Source organism: Merops nubicus, unplaced genomic scaffold (genome assembly GCF_000691845.1).
Source record: "Merops nubicus isolate BGI_N331 unplaced genomic scaffold, ASM69184v1 scaffold3029, whole genome shotgun sequence".
Lineage (NCBI taxonomy): Eukaryota > Metazoa > Chordata > Aves > Coraciiformes > Meropidae > Merops > Merops nubicus.
This window is the reverse complement of record NW_008629996.1, coordinates 29,527-46,859: the sequence shown is the minus strand read 5'-3', so window position 1 is coordinate 46,859 and position 17,333 is coordinate 29,527. Positions and strand designations below refer to the sequence as shown.

The 17,333-nt window shown below is 40.6% G+C and overlaps 1 protein-coding gene across 1 annotated transcript in view; it reads right to left on the bottom strand.

Moving 5' to 3' along the window:
• Nucleotides 1–642: 642 nt before the first annotated feature.
• LOC103779477 (disheveled-associated activator of morphogenesis 2-like) overlaps nucleotides 643–17,333 on the bottom strand; it is a gene marked incomplete at both ends in the record, with an annotated part of 30,663 nt that continues 13,972 nt past the window's right edge. Inside the window, 8 exons of the mRNA XM_008947102.1 lie at nucleotides 643–960; nucleotides 1,917–2,101; nucleotides 2,517–2,575; nucleotides 4,002–4,140; nucleotides 5,674–5,791; nucleotides 6,694–6,760; nucleotides 8,827–8,930; nucleotides 9,945–10,055. Coding sequence (XP_008945350.1) covers nucleotides 643–960; nucleotides 1,917–2,101; nucleotides 2,517–2,575; nucleotides 4,002–4,140; nucleotides 5,674–5,791; nucleotides 6,694–6,760; nucleotides 8,827–8,930; nucleotides 9,945–10,055 — 1,101 coding nt within the window. The remainder of the gene's footprint in view (nucleotides 961–1,916; nucleotides 2,102–2,516; nucleotides 2,576–4,001; nucleotides 4,141–5,673; nucleotides 5,792–6,693; nucleotides 6,761–8,826; nucleotides 8,931–9,944; nucleotides 10,056–17,333) is intronic.

The window sequence follows — 17,333 nt, the reverse complement described above, 5'->3', positions numbered from 1 at the left end:
CAGAGGGAGAAAGAAGAGAGAGAAGTGGAGGAGAAGGAGAGGCAACTTAGGTAGAAAATGAGTGCAACAAGAAGAATCCAAGTGCTCTGTTTTTATTGCCAGTTTGGAGTGTTATTGCCAAGAGAGAGAGTTGCACCCATGCAAGGAGAAGAGCAGCTCTCCTCATGGCCATGAACAAATGATGAGGAGAATCACGCCACATTTCTCTCCTTGGTGACAGCTCCTAGCAGGGTAGAGAAGCATTTCTATGGTTTTGGAGCAGGACCTCAGCATGTCTTGCCCACATTTGTCTGTAGCCATCCTTTTCCCTGACGTGCAAGCCAAGGCAGCTCTGACACACTGGCCCTGGAGATGTCTAGCTCTGGCTTATATACTCAGCCCCACTACAGCTTTACCTAACTGATAGCATGCCCAGATCTACTGCAGCTCACTCTGACCAGCACCTTGACCATTGCAGGAGATATCCTGCCCTGCTGGAGAAAAGGGTAGACTCCCTCAAGACTGTTACTGACTCCTACTGTCTTCAGCCCACAGAAAGCCACAATATAACGACCTCCTGTCACTTTGTACTTCACAGTGTTAATCAGTGCTGAGTTATACTTAGAAAGTAAACTAATTGTAGAGAATACTGCAATTTCTTACCTCACTCAGCTTAGCCCAGTTGAAGGATTTCAGTGGGTGTGAAGGCTGTGGGATAGACTTCTTCTTCAGGCTGGTGCCACTGCTGTTGAAGGTGGTCGTTGAAGGAGGTGGCATCCCCATGCTGAAAAAAGGTGGTGCTCCTGGTGGGGGAGGAGGTCCTCCTGGAGGAGGTGGTGGAGCAGGAGGAGGGGGACAGCTGGAGAAAGGCAGAGGAGGTGGCAGCGGTGGCAAATTCTCAGACATGTGAGAAGAGGACAAAGCTAATGGGCCACCTGGAGGAGGAGGTGGGGGGGGCGGGAAGGAAATGTTGCCCCCTTGCTGGAAAATAAAAAACATACAGAAAAAGAAAGCAAACAGTTTAAGAGGTACAATGACTCCATGTTGCCAGCTGATGTGATTTTATTAGGAGTCTCAAAATGTTTGATATTTTCCTTAAAGTCTCCTGCACTCAAAGCCATGCAATAAAGGGAGGAATCTCAGCTTTCATTTAAGAGAAAGTTTCAAGCCCTTGAAGTTGTGGAGAAGAGCTTGAAAAAAGGAACCATAAATGGTTCAGAAAAACAGAAAGCTAGTAAAAGAAGCCAAAAAGTATTATTTTCTCCTTATGTATGAAAAGAGAGAAAAGTTCAATCTTATGAACTTTTGAACTCCTGGGTTTTAAACGTTAGGGTTTGAAATACTGAATACTTGTCATTAGGCCCCACTAATGCAAAGTGGGAGAGGGGAGAAGGGGATTAATCTGATTTCTGCAGTGTCTAACTTCTCAGGGCTGTGTCCTGGTGAGTCGAGACTCAGGCACACTGCTGGGACAGAAGGAGCACCAAGCAGGAGGGAGCAGCTGCAATGTCCCTTCTGCAGAGCTCCACAAGAGCACAGACTTTCTTGAAGCATGGCAAGAACCCTGTTTCTTCACTAAATTTACTTTTGTATCTGGGAGATATCACTCTATTCCACTGAAATAACAACCAGGGCCATTTGATTCAGCAATAAAAATTATAGCTGGAGGAGGACATGTGTGCTTCAGCAACTCCTGCAATGAAGGTGGCTTAGGATCAGGAATGGAGCAGCCCATGCATTATCCATTCTATACCATCAGCTCAGGGATTTTGGTCTCAGCTAAAAGCTGAGCAGCTTCTAAGTATTCATCTTTGTAGCTGACTAGACAGACTCTCTCTGTATGAATCACAGAAAGTGTTTCCCCTCAGTGTGCTTTTGTTCATCATTCACCAGTTAGCAGGCTTTAAACAAGGATGGGAAGAGTCCCAGTCTCATACCGAGAACTCATTAAGTTGAGCCACCAGGTCGTTCATCTGGTCCCGGGTCTGGCGCAGCTCCAAGGATTCCTTCTGCAGCTTGTCCTTCATTTTGTTCAGTGTCTTCATCATTTCATCTTTCTCCTGGGTCTTTGTCTCACATTCTCGCTCCTTCTTCTCTAGCCTGCTCATCAGTTCGGCATGATCTGGGGGAGCAGGCAAATGGGGCTGATGAAATAAAGCTCATGAACAGTCTCCAAAGAGATGCAGGTTATGCTGAAATAAAGCTGTCATATCTGTCAGTTCAGCTGGGAATGTATGATGAGAGAAGGAAAAAGAAAACAAGAGTCTGACTGTCTTGACAGTGATCTTCAGTGACCAAGACAGCAACGCTCAAGTTTTGCTTAGACTATAAAATCACTTCTTGTGAGGACTGAGGGAAGCCCCATCCCATGACACACATAAGCTGGTCACCATGAGACAAAATGTACTGGAGGGAACAAAGCAGGGTTTGTCCACCAAAGGCAGAGTTGTGCCCAGCTGCTGCTTGCTTCTCTGTGCATGAGCTGGGATCAGTCTTCCCTCCTCTTTTGCCTCCCCAGGCACAGAGGATGCACTCACCTTTCCGAAACTTCTCTGCCTGGTCCCTCCACTGCTTGACTTCATTTTCGTTCACCAGCCTGAAAGATGAAATCAGATCATTAAAACTTGTTCTGAGCTACCCAGGCTGAAAGGCAAGGGGCCACTATTTGTAGTGATCAGCAAAAGGCAACCTGGTGAATTTACATGTTTATACAGGACCATACCAGTGGTCAGTCTGCTTCCAGATCCCAATCCTTACTGTAGTCAACAGCTAGTGTAAATGTAATGGCTTGTCCTGAAAAGGGATAAAGAAATGCCTGGGAAAAAAAATCCTGACATGTTCCTATTTTCAGGTAATAGACTCAAAGTGGCAAGTCTGCTTATTTTGAAAGAGAAGTCATCACTGAAATAATCATAGCAGTTGTGGGTTACAAATTACCCCACTCTTAATACAAGACCAGATTGCCATCTTTTTTTTCTACTTTCTGTGGTTCTATTTTTTATTTCTTACATGGAAGGAGGATGCTTATCTATTGGGTAATATATCAGTAACAAGGCAATGCTCATATCTCATACTGGCACAGCTATTTCCTATCACTGACAGAAAATATGCAGAGCATGCTGGGGATTGATTAGATGTGCAGCATGAGGAGTAGCTATGAAAGCAGAAAGGGAAAATCAGGCATAAGGTCTACAATGAAGTCTGATGTACAGACAGACAGAAAAAGATCAGCACCAGTGTATTTTTCCATGATGAGAAATCAGTTTTAATTTTGGCTCATGCCTGTAACAGGAGGGATGGTAAGATTTTTTAGTGCAGGAAAATTTTGTTTTATATGAGGCTTATGTTCTATAAAATGCTCTTTTCAGTGGATAATTCAGAAGGGTAATGGGCCATGAATTACCTGCAGAGGCAGATGGATGGGATGAAGAATCCAAAAGTTTGGCTAAAAAAGGACTGAGAACAGGGAAGTTGAGAAGAGAGCCAGCTCATGTAGCTAGACTTCTCAAATGATGCATCCTATGGGAAAAAATAATGGTAGTGCCCTCAGCCAAGTCTGTGGGTGAGAGCATGCAGACATTTCATGCAGAAGTAAAAGGCTTTGTGTGATAGGTGGGGGTTGATTTCCACTATGGGAAAACTTCCTGAATTTCTAAATCATATGTTCATTAGTGAGGAATGAGATCTAAATAGAGATGACCACTTTTTTTCTTTTTTAGTATCAATGACAGCTTTTATCAACATTCTGAATGAAAAAAAAAAGCACACGAGGAAGTCTTGGGTATTTTTTTCTGTTCTTCTAGTTAGCTTAATATCTAATAGGAATTAGAAGACAAAGGCTAGAAAATACTGTCTAGTTAAGGTGTCATTAGAAAGAACCTACTTAGAAAACTAACAAGACAATGAGAAGCTACAAGTTAAAATAAGAATCTCCTCAGCCATGGTATTCTATTTCTTAAGCACATGTATATTTATATACTTATACTCCCATAACAGAAATAAACAATAATAATGCAGCTTACATTTTAATGATATTTTTGACATTGAAGTTTTCCAGTGGAGCTATATCTGGGTCATCTCCTCGTTCATCCTGAAGAACAATCTGTTGGAGTATTCTGTCCAACAGCTGCCACTGCTGGAAGTTTCCTCCATTCCTCTTATCTGCATGAAAAAAGACCAGCTCATGAGAACTTCCATTTCCATGTCAAAGTGCACAGACCTGCCAACAGACAGCCAGTCCTTCCTTTCTACCTTCCATTTCAATCCTGTATGTAGTAAATTATAGAACACTATAAAGCCTAACCCCAAACTGTTGCTAGCAGATTATTTACAAACACCTGGCATACTGGAACAGCACATAGCAGCCATGGGCAACTCTGCACTGGATTTGCATGGTCAGGCTGGACAGCCCTTTTGACAGATTAGCTTTAACTTGCACTTCAAATGTCTACAGAAGTGATTCTTTCCTGACAGCTGTTACTTGGTATTTTCTAGGGCTTATCTGTTTTTTTGGGTACAGAGGTAACATTGTGACAAGGCACTGTAAAAACAATCAGGTGTTCTATCTGCAGGCTCAGTTATCTGCAGGTCAGGGAAACTCAACTGGCATGAAAAAATCATATAAACATGACTAAAAAGCATGGAGAGAAAGAACAGAAATTGAATCAAAGGGACTGATCCCATGGATATCAAACAGAAGAGCCAGAGCAACGTAAAGTTCACTTCAGCTCCATGAGTTACATAAACTAGTCCTTTAGATTCTTTAAAACCTCTCCAGTACAATCCTGTCCTGGCCAAGCACGATTTAGCCATTTTGCCACTAATAGTCCAGGTCAATACCTAAAGCTCAAGTACTGTCTTAAGGAGTAAATATCAAGGAGACCCTTGGACAAACAACTGCTTGAACTTGTTCATGGCAGTACTTGAATCTAATAAGTGCCTGAAAACATACTATGTTACTTTCTGAAAAAGCACAGCACAGTACATCTCCTTCATGCTCCCTTCTTGGTTTGACTCCTCAAGTAGAGCTGAAAGTAAAGAAGACCAGCACCTGACAGCTAGCAGGATCAAGGCAGGGAGTTCTTTAGTGATCTTGTTATGCCTTTACTCATCTGCTACACCCTGGAAGCATAACTGAATTATTTTATTGCAGTTAATGAGAAGATACCTATCACTTCTTCTGAAAACATGCCGGTATTGTTGTTCAGTTTGAGTTCAGGAGCTCTGCACTGATGCATTGCCATGAGATAGCAGCCTGAAGGCTTACTGTGGAATTTCCCAGTGACAGAACAGCTTTCAGTACTGTATTGTTTCACCAGAAAAATTCCTCAGTGCATTTTGTTAATATTCAAAATGGTATTTATTTCTGGGAATTCCCTGATCTGGAGCACAAAGGCTCTTTCTTTTTTACAACTTCTGATTTAAACTCATTAAAAGCTCTGCCAGTGACTGACTGAAATGTCTCAGCTACTTAATTTTACTTGTAAGTACAGAGAGGTCAAGCTGCTGCTTTAATTATTGCAATTAAAATCTGCTGGATGTAGTCAGTATAAGATACCAAGTCCATCAGCCACTGCCAAGTTCTGAATAGAAGATAGGGCAACATGTGTCCTAGTGTCTGTGACCCTGTACCTACACCAAGGCTTCACCTAGTTCTTCAATATCCCTTGCTCTGGAAAACTGTGATGTACTCACATGGCATCTGCAAGCAGTGCTGGAGGATGGATAACAAATAGGGGTAGGCGTCTGTGTGCTTCAATCTCTTCTTGATCAGCTCAAACATCTGAGAGGCACTTTTTGTGTCAATGTGGATCTGAAGTGAGAGAAGGGAGTGAAAGAATAAGAGAACAACTATGCACAGTGAAAGCCCAACTGTGAAAGATCTGACCAACAGAAAAACAGGCAAATTTCTAGCAACAGAACCTCTGCAGAGTCTCAGCTGCAAGTTTCAGTGAGGAGCAGGCACACAGGTCTTTGAGATGAGTTTTGCCATCCCCTCTCTAGTATGGAAAAGATCCCCAAAGTAAAGGGCTAGAAATGTGGGAGGCATGCAAAGCAACCAAGAGCTGTACTGGAGCAGGTAAAACGTTTGGGTCCTGAAAAGTTCTATCACAAATAGTAGAAGCTAAGCAGGAAAGGGATAGTTGTTCTATATTGGTGTGGCAAAAGCTGGTCATATAGAAAGATGGAACTATAACCATTCTGGACCCTACAAGCTCTTACTGTTGCTAGAGGTTGTGGAAACTGTCCTTGCTTTATGCTCATCTTTAAAATTCACCCAATCTGAAATATTGATCCTCTCCATAGGCTCTGAGGTGACACTCTTCATGAGAGTTTGCTGTAAGCTTGGGAAAAGTATGAGAGAAGAGCTCAGGCTTTACCCATAGTCCTGTAAAGGGGATGTCTAAAAACAGAATGCACCCAGTCCATCAGGACCAAGAATGAGAGCAGAGCTGAGAACCTTCTTCAGTACTGAGCCTTCAGCCAAACAAAAGAAAGAAGTCTTTGTCAAAGGTACTTGGCAGAAGCCCTGTCTGTGGTTGTTTTCATTGTTCACACACCCCAGATGAAAAACATATATGAGAAACAGTGAAACCAAGAGCACCAGCAATTCTCAGCACCAAAGGCAATCCTTGTTTTCAGGGAACACAAAGGTAAGTTGCACCAAGCACCCAAAGTGCATGGCAAGTTCAGATACTCCAGAGAAAAACTTACCAGGTCAAACCGCTTGGCAAGTTCCAGGTCATCTTCATTTCTAACCATCTCAAAGAAATCTAAGTGCCTAAGAGAAAACAGAAAAACAAAACAAACAAAACCTGCCAATGTTCATGGCATAATTTGGACTCAAACTGAATATATTACCACAGAAGCAACAACACCTCACTTCAAGCCAGTACACCTGGAAACTGGCAAGCCTTTCTTGCATGAAGTGCTGGGATAGCTATGCAAGGCAACTCATGGGGGTCAGTGACAGGCCAAAAGGGAGGGCTGGCTAAGGTATAAAGGCTGATAAACATAAAATGGGAAATGGATATTCTTTTTGTGATTATTGCAATGCCTGCAGTGATAACACTTTTCTAAAAAGTCCATGCCATACTTGTTAACCAGACACTAGACCGTTAACAAGTTGTTTCTTTCACACAGTGGAGCAGAGACACATTCAGTGGTTTAGTTGATCAGCAGAGCTCAGAGCTCTCTTTACATTTGCTTACTGATGAGCACAGCAGCTTGCTGCTCTTGGGATCTGAGGGACCTGGTGAGAGACACATTTGACCATGGCATCTGGACTTCTCTTGCACAGACACCAGAATACAGCAGATATGGAGAAAGGCTGAGGCACAGCCCCCTGTACAGACCTGGCATACAGTATATGTAATCCAGGCATCTGGGATCCTCTCAAACCTCTGTTATCATTCTCATGACTGTAACTTCTGAGATCCAAAAGAGCCCCTAAGCCTCTCTTAAACACTCCTGGTTAGTGACTAAAGGAACATGGATTGTCTATAGGACAGATTTCCTTCTCGGTTATAATGTTGTAGATCAAAGGTACCATTAATTGTTCCAGCTCTGCAGCAAACTGTAGACACATATGGCTGCACACAATCTTTCCCTGTGACACTAATACAGGGGTCTGTGCCTCCACCTCCTCAAAGATGTGAGGCAAGCATTTATGAGAGGCACTTGGTGCCAACTTAGTGCTTATGCCAAATCTCAGGCACATTACATTTGCCCTCAGACAGCTTTTATCACCCTACAGCAGCTCCTGACAGTGGGTGTATGAGAAAATGGTGCCTTTTCAAGCTGCAGGCATAGGCCTGATCCATAGTTTTTTTTCACCAGGTCCTTTGGCAAACTCCCAGATATCAGATACCCACAAATCCACCCTGCCCTGTAGAAAGGGGGTTGGAGTATCAGACAAAGTGTAGCAGCACATTAGCAGGTCAATAGCTCTCAAAAGAGCTTAATGTGGTTACAGGAAAAGGAAAGACTCCCAGGGATGCCTGCTCTTACACCTTAGAATCCTTCATGTTGTTAACCAGATGTTACTAGGCTCCTCATTGGTTCATCAGTGATTTAGCTTCTGGAAGTGTCTCTGTCAAATTGTCCAGATTGTTTACTCCAAATTTATTTCAACATGTGGCTTCATGAAGGGTTTAATTTAAGGTCATTAGCAGCTTCAATTAATAGGGAAAAATATGGAATAGCTAGTGGAGAACACATTTATTATCCTTGTAACATTTAACACAGTAATTTGAAGGTGCCACTCAGTGTTACATTTTGTGCAGTAGCAGGGATGTTTGAAGATGCTCCTCACTATTGTCTCTTGCACCCTTGGCATCTCTACCCCTTTGCCCACCACAGGTGCATCTTCTCTCATAGTTATGCCAGTGCCACTGTTTTGGGAGGTTGTGATACAAACTTGATGGCAAGAAGTCTAAGCTTCAAGAAAAACCTTGAAAACTCAGAACCTGCACTTTGACCACACATAATGTCAATGAAGACAATGAACTACTAGCATCCCTCCCTCCTCTCAGGACAAGCTTTTGTTCCACGTTTTCTACAAGAGAAAAGAATTGGAACTTTTTTTTTCTCTCCACTCTGTTTGCCATTCCCAGTTTAGAAGAAAAGCAGTACAGGAATTCCTTGCCACAGCCACTGCCAACTTAGTAAGTCTACGTTTCCCACTTTATCTGCTGATTTTAATTTTAAGGAAAAATCTTTTTGTCTTCAACAGGAGTCAGCTTTAGGAAGAGAAAGCTTTGTGTTTAAATCTGACACCCAAATGGAGAAGAGTTTCTAAGAACTCTTTCTGTTGATCAACAGCTGTTCTCAGAAAACATGCCTTACCTGTCCAGCGTGGCATTCTCATGTCCTCTTAGCTTGTCAATGACAGGCTGAATCCCCAGCATTAGAAACTCGTATCGTAGGTGTAATCGGAACTCCAAGTTGTCCTGAAAAAGTGGTGGAACCAAGGTATCAGGTTCCAAGAGCTTTTCATCACGTTTTTTTACAAAAATAATTACTTAAAATCTCTACTCTTCCTTTTTTCATGGCCTCTATCCTGACATCAAATTCACAGGATGATTCATTCCAGTAAAATAAAAAAAACACACCAACCCAAACTTAATGCCCTTCCCTCTGTTTCACTTTGAAATATCATCCTCATTTACCTACAAGTTCTGCACACCCAGTCAGAAGGACAGCACACTCCATGTTTCTCCATGAAGAGCAAAGGTGATTAGTGTTTATCCTGCTAGCCCATTAGTGATCTGCCTCCTGCTTACAGAAGACTGCAGTTTTTCTCCTTGTTTTTTATGTTTATTTGTCATAAATTCACCATATACTCTGGCAAACCTGACACCTATTCAGTGGGATGTTACAGGATGGCCGCATATAGCCAGAAATACATTACCAGACTGACCTCTTATAAGTTTGTTGTCTACTGTGGTTTAACCAAATAAAGAAAAGCTGATGTAACAAAAGCAATACTTCTCATTAAACAAAATAAGTTTAAACTATCCTCTAGATTCAGAAGAAAGTCTTCTTAATGAAAGAAAACCAACAAGCTCCTTTTTTTTTTTCTGAAATGCATCCCTTCAACTTTTTTTAATTTAAACATTTTGAGTTGGCTTTGAGTCAGAAGAAGTCAACATTTCAAAACATTCCTGAAGGTAAACCGAAATGTTTCCTAAAAGGCTGAAAGCAAGAGGTAAATGCTTTGCAGTTCTTCTAAAAAAGCATCAAAAAACCCAGAAGGAATCATTTCAGTGCAAATGGTCTATGTTATAAGAGGCTGGGAATGGAATTATATGGAAGACATTATTAGACTAATATTAACAACCAAGCGCTTAACAAACTACATCCATTCAATAACAAAAGATTTGTTACTTAATCTACTAACCATTTCCAAGGTAAATTAATTCAAACTTCACATTTTAGAAGGTGTTTCCAGGGCAGTGACTCACCTCACCAGCACCAGCATTCAGAACAGCATTGATGAAGGACATGATGGCTGTTTTGAGGTTCACTTCATCTCGGTATCGCCCCATGCTTCGGTCTAGCTCATTCAACAACGTCTGAAACAGAACAGCAGGCTGGGTTAGAGGATATAATCTAATTTCTTGCACGATTTTGCATATTGCTCATGAGATGCCCACAAAATCTTCTTTTGATTTGCTATATATTTGCTTAAAGAAATACTTTTTTTCAGATAAAGTTGTTAGCAAATTTGGACAAACAACGTTAAACAAATGAAGAATAGTGATAGGAATAAAATGCTCATCTGATTCTAATGAAAAAAAAAAAGTGGTTTGTTTTTTTTTTAAACAAGCTATTATTTAAGAAAAAGAAGATGCCCTTTATGGTTCTTGCCAACAGGATCTAAGAAAGCAGCAGAATTATGTCCTTCCTAGTCAGTTATGTCTGTATGGTGAACAAACCAGTGTGTTCATACACACAGAAGAGCAGCATTGGATTCATACATGCTTTCTGCTCACACCATTCAAGTAATTTTCATTGTTTTCTTGGATCTCAGCAGGATAGATTTCACTTATGTACACAGAGGGAGAGAATTCTAATGAGAAGTTGTCTTTTGAAGAATAAAACCTATATCTGGACCTTAGGGATTTGCAAATAACAGGAGTATCCTCTGTACATACAGCTCCAAAGCTCAAAAGGTGAATTACAGAGCTCCACTGGAAGTGCAGTTAAGCTCCAGTTTCCTCATTACAAACTCATGGAACAATTTAGGTAGGAAGTGACCTTTAAAAATCATCTAGTCTAACCCTCCTAAGATGGGCAGGGACATCTTTCAACTAGATCAGGTTGCTCAGAGCCCCATCCAGCCTGATGTTGAACACTGCCAACGATGGGGCACCTGTAGCTTCTCCAAGCAATCTGCTCCTGTGTCTTCACCACTCCCATCATAAAAAAAAAACCTCTTTCTTTTATCCAATCTAAATCTAGGCTCTTTTAAATTGAACACATTAGCCCTTGTCCTGTCACTAAAGTCCCTGGTAAAAAGCCTTCCTCTGTCTGTCTTACTTCCCTGGTAAAAAGCCTTCCTCTGTCTGTCTTACTAACTCCCTCTAAACCAATAATGTTGGCAGCCTGTCCCTTATATGGTCTATTTAGGATTAATTCCACTTGAATATTTAACAAAAAGGTTATATGTAGAAACTGATTAGCCATGAAAGTAACTCTACTTTTAGATTTGTGCTTATGATCATGAATCTTCTCTTCAGGATCTTCTCTGATCAGTTCATAATTCCGAGGATGATTTTCCTTACTGGAAGGGTAACAAATTTCACTTGAGATCTGCCAGTTCAATTCTACATGTCTCACTCCAGTATTAATAACAAGCACCCTACATATATTTGTCCTGCTGATGCACTACAAAAGCCAGAATTCTCTTTACTCATCCCAAGAATTTTTGGCCATAAAAAGAGAATGAAGACAAAAATAAATTTTTAGTGCTCAGCTCAGTGTATCATCTAAATATTATTTTGAATCTTGAAGCTATGATGCTGAGTAAGGGAGTTCATTTGCCTTCAGTCAGTATTCTGTTCCTTGCTACTTAAAGTGTTCATTCATAGCAAAACCTGTGCCAGTCATCAGTTTCACAGGTCTGTTTTGTTTCCTGGAGAAAAAGAAGATCTTCATGAAGATATGTTTCAAGAAGCAGTGGAATACCCTCCTGTGCATTGCCAGGGGAAAGAATACCCACCTGGCTTCATGCAATCCCTTCACTTCTTTTTATATAAAAATCTTTTGACTTATTGTACACTGCTACCGATTGCTGCTCTTATATCTGAGCACAGCATGTTCACAATCAAGCAAGCTTGATTTCATAAACTCATTTTTCTCACATTTTCTAATTTGCCCAGTTGGAGTTTACAAATGTTCCCATTCCTGGCATTTGAATTCCCATAACATTCCTGATTTCCAAGTACTTTTATTAGGACCAAATGCTATCCCTTCTCTCATTTTTTAAGAAGTGGGAATAAGTTCTTACATAAAAATACACTAAATGCCCTCCTGAGCCAGACTGGTGGTCAGTTCAGTCTATCATCCTATCTTTAACAGTGACAATAGCAGCCTATTCAAGAAGTCTTTAAAATCACCAACAAAACCAACTCTTCAACTTAACAAACAAGTAGAAGCAAAATACATGAGGGAATTTAGTTCTGTTACTGTCAGATTTGATGCTGAAATCCAAACCACATGTGTCTTCTTGAAATAATTTAAGTAGCCACTATTATAGAATCATCAAAACCAAGGATGATTTTGCTGGTTTTCTTCAAAGCCCTCATTCCTAGCATAAATTCTCACAGACTTTTAGGAACATGCTAGATTCTGTGCGACAACATATCAGAGAGGTTGAAGTATGTTAACAAAAGTTTTATATACCCTATTTAAGAAGGCTGAACTAGGAGCAGAATGAAGTGGGGGCCAAGCCAAATTCAGGGCAAGAAAAACTAAAACTCTGGGTCACGCTAGAGCAAATTGAAGAGCATCACATCTTCACGTGATTGTTCAGCTCTAGAAGGAAACACTCTAAGTTCATGTAATTCCTAAAGATCAGAGTCTACACCCACATGCTGTGGCTGAACTCCAGTATCTCCAACCCTTTGCAAATGGCTGAGGTTCAAGTCTTCACTTGAACATTTCCTGTGAAAAAGATTTCACCACACCTCTTGGCAGGCACCTCTGTGGCCCAACTGATCTTACGGTTTTAAAGGTTTTTCCTACTATTTAAGCAAAACTTTCCTCACTTAATCCCATTATTCCTTGTCACTGACATCCAGTAGGGTTTCACTCAATCTGCAGCAAACCTCAAAAGGCTTTGGATGAGCCCTGAGGTGAAGAAGCCAATCATGTGGGAATACAGGATTTTAATTAGTTCCTTGTTAGCTTCTCTACTGCAATTCCATATTGATCAGATTTCTCCCTCTGGATTATGGTCTGCATTGACAGTGTTTAAAACAACCCAGGCAAGGGGGCTCTGGGAGGCATGCTCCTAATCTCCACCTTTTCAACTGACAATAACAAGCTTCCTTTATTCCTTCAGCTCAAGTTTCAAAATTTACAGCAGCACTAGGGAGGAAAACAAGAGTGTTGTATCCAAAGCAGTCCAGTTAATATTTGTATCAGCAAGTGAAATGAGCTCCTTTCAGACAGTATCTAACATCTAGGTTCTCTGAAGAATAAAAGCAATTTTTTTTCTCCTCAGCAGTGTCCCCAGCTGTGTGGGTATTTCAGATAGCAAACTAGGCTGCAAGGGCACTAGGACACCCTAATACAATTTCCTAGGCCAGTGCAGCTTTATGACTTTTTAACATTAGTTTGACTCAAAATATGGCATGTTAAAAAGTATGTTACAATGTCACAACACAATGCATTCACTCCATAGGAAAAAATGAGGGGAAGCAGCAAGTGTAAGTGTAACAATAATCAGAGAGGCAACATCTTAGGGAAGGAAACAAGCCATAAATAGGATAATGCAGACATGAACAGCAGTGAAATCAGAAAATCTTCTTTCTTGGTGTTCATAGCATTTTAGAAACCTCCATCTTCACAAATAAAGCACCTAAAAATTCAAGATAAAGCAACATTTCCATGGTCATACAGTGAGTACCAGTGACAGAACTACACCAGTACCAATTTTGAATACATCAGATGAAAAAGAATCCCAGCAAGGACACCAAGGTCTCATCTTCCCAATTCCACATTTCTGCTTTAAGAGTTTATTGTCTGGCTTTCCACCCACTTCTTTAAGAAGCAGAGTAGAATTTGTAGTCAAAGAAGTGTATTTCAAATAAAAAATGGATGAAGAAAAGACAGAGCTTTTCCAGATTGCCTCAGGAAGGAGACTGAACACATATTATTGTGGTATTTGAGGAAAGAAGGGATACTGCTCTGAAGAGGACAGTTTTCAAGGAATATCTTAGATGAGGAATTGCAGACTGTCTGTTGGACATTAAAGGAAAATTTATTGCAGGCAGAAAGGCCGCATGAAAGAGTCAAAGACTAAAGCTGGCAAAGGGATCAGCTCAGGCAAGAAGCTGCAGCAAATGTGAGAAAATAGAAATAGCTACAATATAAATTCAGAAACAAGTACAGAATCTTGTTGCAAATGCCAAGACAAAGATGAACGTGATAGACCTGTGAACAAATTGAACGGTGGAGATATAGGGTGAAGTTGTAGCCCTAAAAGGCACCTGTGTGAAAACTGAATTCTCAATAAAGGAAAGTAAATTCTGGAGATTTTTCCATCGCTTTACATTGACTCCTCTCTGAAGTTAAGGATTAAACTGATAATTGCTGTCAGTAAACAAAATGCTGACAATTTTGAAAGCAGCAATATTTTATATCAGTTTCCACTCAGAGCAAACTATGACATTTTATTAAAAATGCTTATTCATCAACATGATATTCCTCTGCAAGAAGGAAAAAAGAAAAACAAGTAATTTGTGCTGGGGAAAAGTAGATCTGGAACAGTGCTTTGCCTGTTTTTTACCTCCTGATACCTTACAGTATGTAGTGCTGGTCACCACAGAAGGTATGGGGAGAGTGGGACACTTAAATTTACTCCAATCTGCAAGAGTGGAAAATAAATCCAAATGTATAGTGTACAAAGTACCACTTTTCATAGATGAGGAGGAATAAATTGAAAGTGAGTGGGCTGAAAAGAATGAAGAATATTATCAACCCGTGTTGTCAGGAAGGCAACTTAAGGAAAAGCAACAATTGCACTGATGTTGTGAGGTCAGCATTACCTGTAAGTTATTTATTGAACACTCCAATTAAAGTGAGCTCAGTACAGTTTCCAGAAACCCCTTTAGTTCTTCTTTTATGAGAATTGAGTTTGATTTCCAAAACTAAGAATCTGAAATTATTCTCATCCTAGGTATTGCGTCTCTAATTTGGCCATTGTCTTACAGAGCTGGATCTAGAGAAAAACTGAGTAGTGACTTTACAGTTCCCAGCTTTCCTTTCCTCCCCTCCATTAGAATCAGTCTGCAATAATGAACCACAGAACCAAAAGAATAAATTCCTATTCTGCACATTCAAAGTATGTTTCTCCTGCACCTCCAGTTTAGTTCACCTTTTTATTACTTTTCACAGAAAGAATTCTCATTTCTTGGTTCTGCCAGATCCCCAGTTGTGGGGGATCACGTTAAACATAACAGTGATTAGGTGTGGTGGCCAAAGTCAACCTAAAGCATACTGAGTGATGCTGCAGGAAATGCATCCCCAAAAGATTTCAGTTTGAAACCTAAAGGATCTCTTCAGATAGTTGCAAAGTCTGGGCTACAAAAATTACACTCAGGACTAGGAGAAAGAATAAAAGGCTTTCACTGGCTCCCATTGTGCACCACATCGTTGAAGGTTACAGTAAAGCTATAGGATAAGCATTGTCATCTCACTCTTCTCTTTAAATGGTCTCCCATAGTCAAGTTACAGTGGATGCTTCTCTTGATCAAGAGCTGCAAGGCCATTCTGAGACACCGGTGTGGGAGGGCAAGAGGCAAAGAGATACAATACTCTCTGAACTGATAGGTCCTGGTTAGTATCAGAGTATTTTCCACTAAAATGTAAAGAAGACCATGACCACACTTTTAATTAGCATTTTAAAAAGTCCCCAGCATTTCTGTTAGAAGAAAATGACTGAATATGGACAAGGAATGTCTTTGGATGAATCCTTACCTCCTCAAAATTAAACTTGAGCTATTGCTGAGTATAGTAGAAAATCCCAGCATCTAGACAACAAGTGTTGAAAATTGCAAACAAGAGCACATCCCTTCTGCTAAATCATTTTGGAGTTCAGGTGCTTTTTGTTTTGTTTAAGAAAGAAAAAAGATATTATCTATTTATCTTTCATTTTTTTTCCCCAATGGAAAGTTATTTTAACAAAAGCAAGGTATTTTTGCAAAGTAGTCTTTTTTCAATGTGAGAGTTGGTAAGCATCAGCAAATCACTACACCAAATTCCTCAAAAGCTCAGTGGCCCAAGACCTGTGATACTACACTTTGCCCAGTAATGACTTATCTCAGTTATTCAGAAAATTTTAGACCAATATAAAGAGAGAGAGAGAGGACCTAAATATGAGACATTGAGTGAACCCAGCATCCATTTCCTATATGAGCTTTTGGTCAAAAAGTCATTTACGAGTCATTTGGTCCAGTAAAGATAAGTTGACACAGAACCACAAGTACTGTCAGGGTCATAAGGTACCACTGCTTTTTGTTGAGCACCTAAGGTTGTCTCCTAGGTATACAAGAATGTCAAATGAATTCAGGAACGATGCTTTATTTCATCTAATGACTAGAGAACAAGCTGGTTTAAAAGTTTTTCCTTCTCTTTTCCATAGGCAGTCCACACTAACCTGCACATTACAATTGTACATGGCTTATACTCCTGTACTAAAGAATGGTGACATATTCTTATGATGGCAGTTCTGATTTCTTCACCTTCCAACTTTTACTGTAGTTATGATTTTTCTCTACTGAAAAAGCCTCAAGATCTTTCAGTGGAGATGAGAAGCTCCCCCTCCCCCATTCTGGAGTCACACATCATACGTGTCATACCTGCATACTGAAGACAGGTACCAAGTTTGACAAGACAGGCAATGCAAATGAGGCAGTGTGCACAGAGGGGTGGACTGGCCCATGCCACATATAGGTTAATACCAAGCCAGCACCTCCTGCATCCCAGTCTCAGGCCTGAGACACAGTCAGTTGAATCCCACAGTGCATTCACTTCTAACAACAAACATTGGCAGCTACCGTTCACAAGCACAGACTTTTCATTCACTTTTACAGTCCCAAGTTCATTGTAGTCCAAAATCCACTGAGGCATTAACTGAGGAGGAGGGAGGAGATTGTAGCTGACAAACTGAGATCCAGGGTCTGTTGGCCGCACACCACCTTTATCATTTTACCTCAGAAAGAACAGTAATTGAGTGAGGTTGCTCTGAGTTTGAGAGCTACAGCTTCATACAGAGCAACAGACTATCTTTTTATAAAGGTGCTCAGTTCACTGGAAAGAGGAATATTGTAGTAGCAGCCAGCAGTACCCACAATAGAAGCCTGTCAATGATCTACTGACCTACCTCAAGGTCTCTGAGATTGAGTTTCCCTGCTGTGCTCTGAATGGGAGTTATCTGAGCCAACAATTGCTAAATGGTGATGATTCACAAGTTGATTGCTAAGTGGCAATTGAAGTACCTCTACTGTACATTATTTAATTCACTGTTTCCATTATTTAATCTATAATTCTTTTATTACTAAAGGCTTTAAAATCAGGATAGAGGCTCCTGGAATTCTGAGGCTTCAGCTTCTAGGGCAAACCAA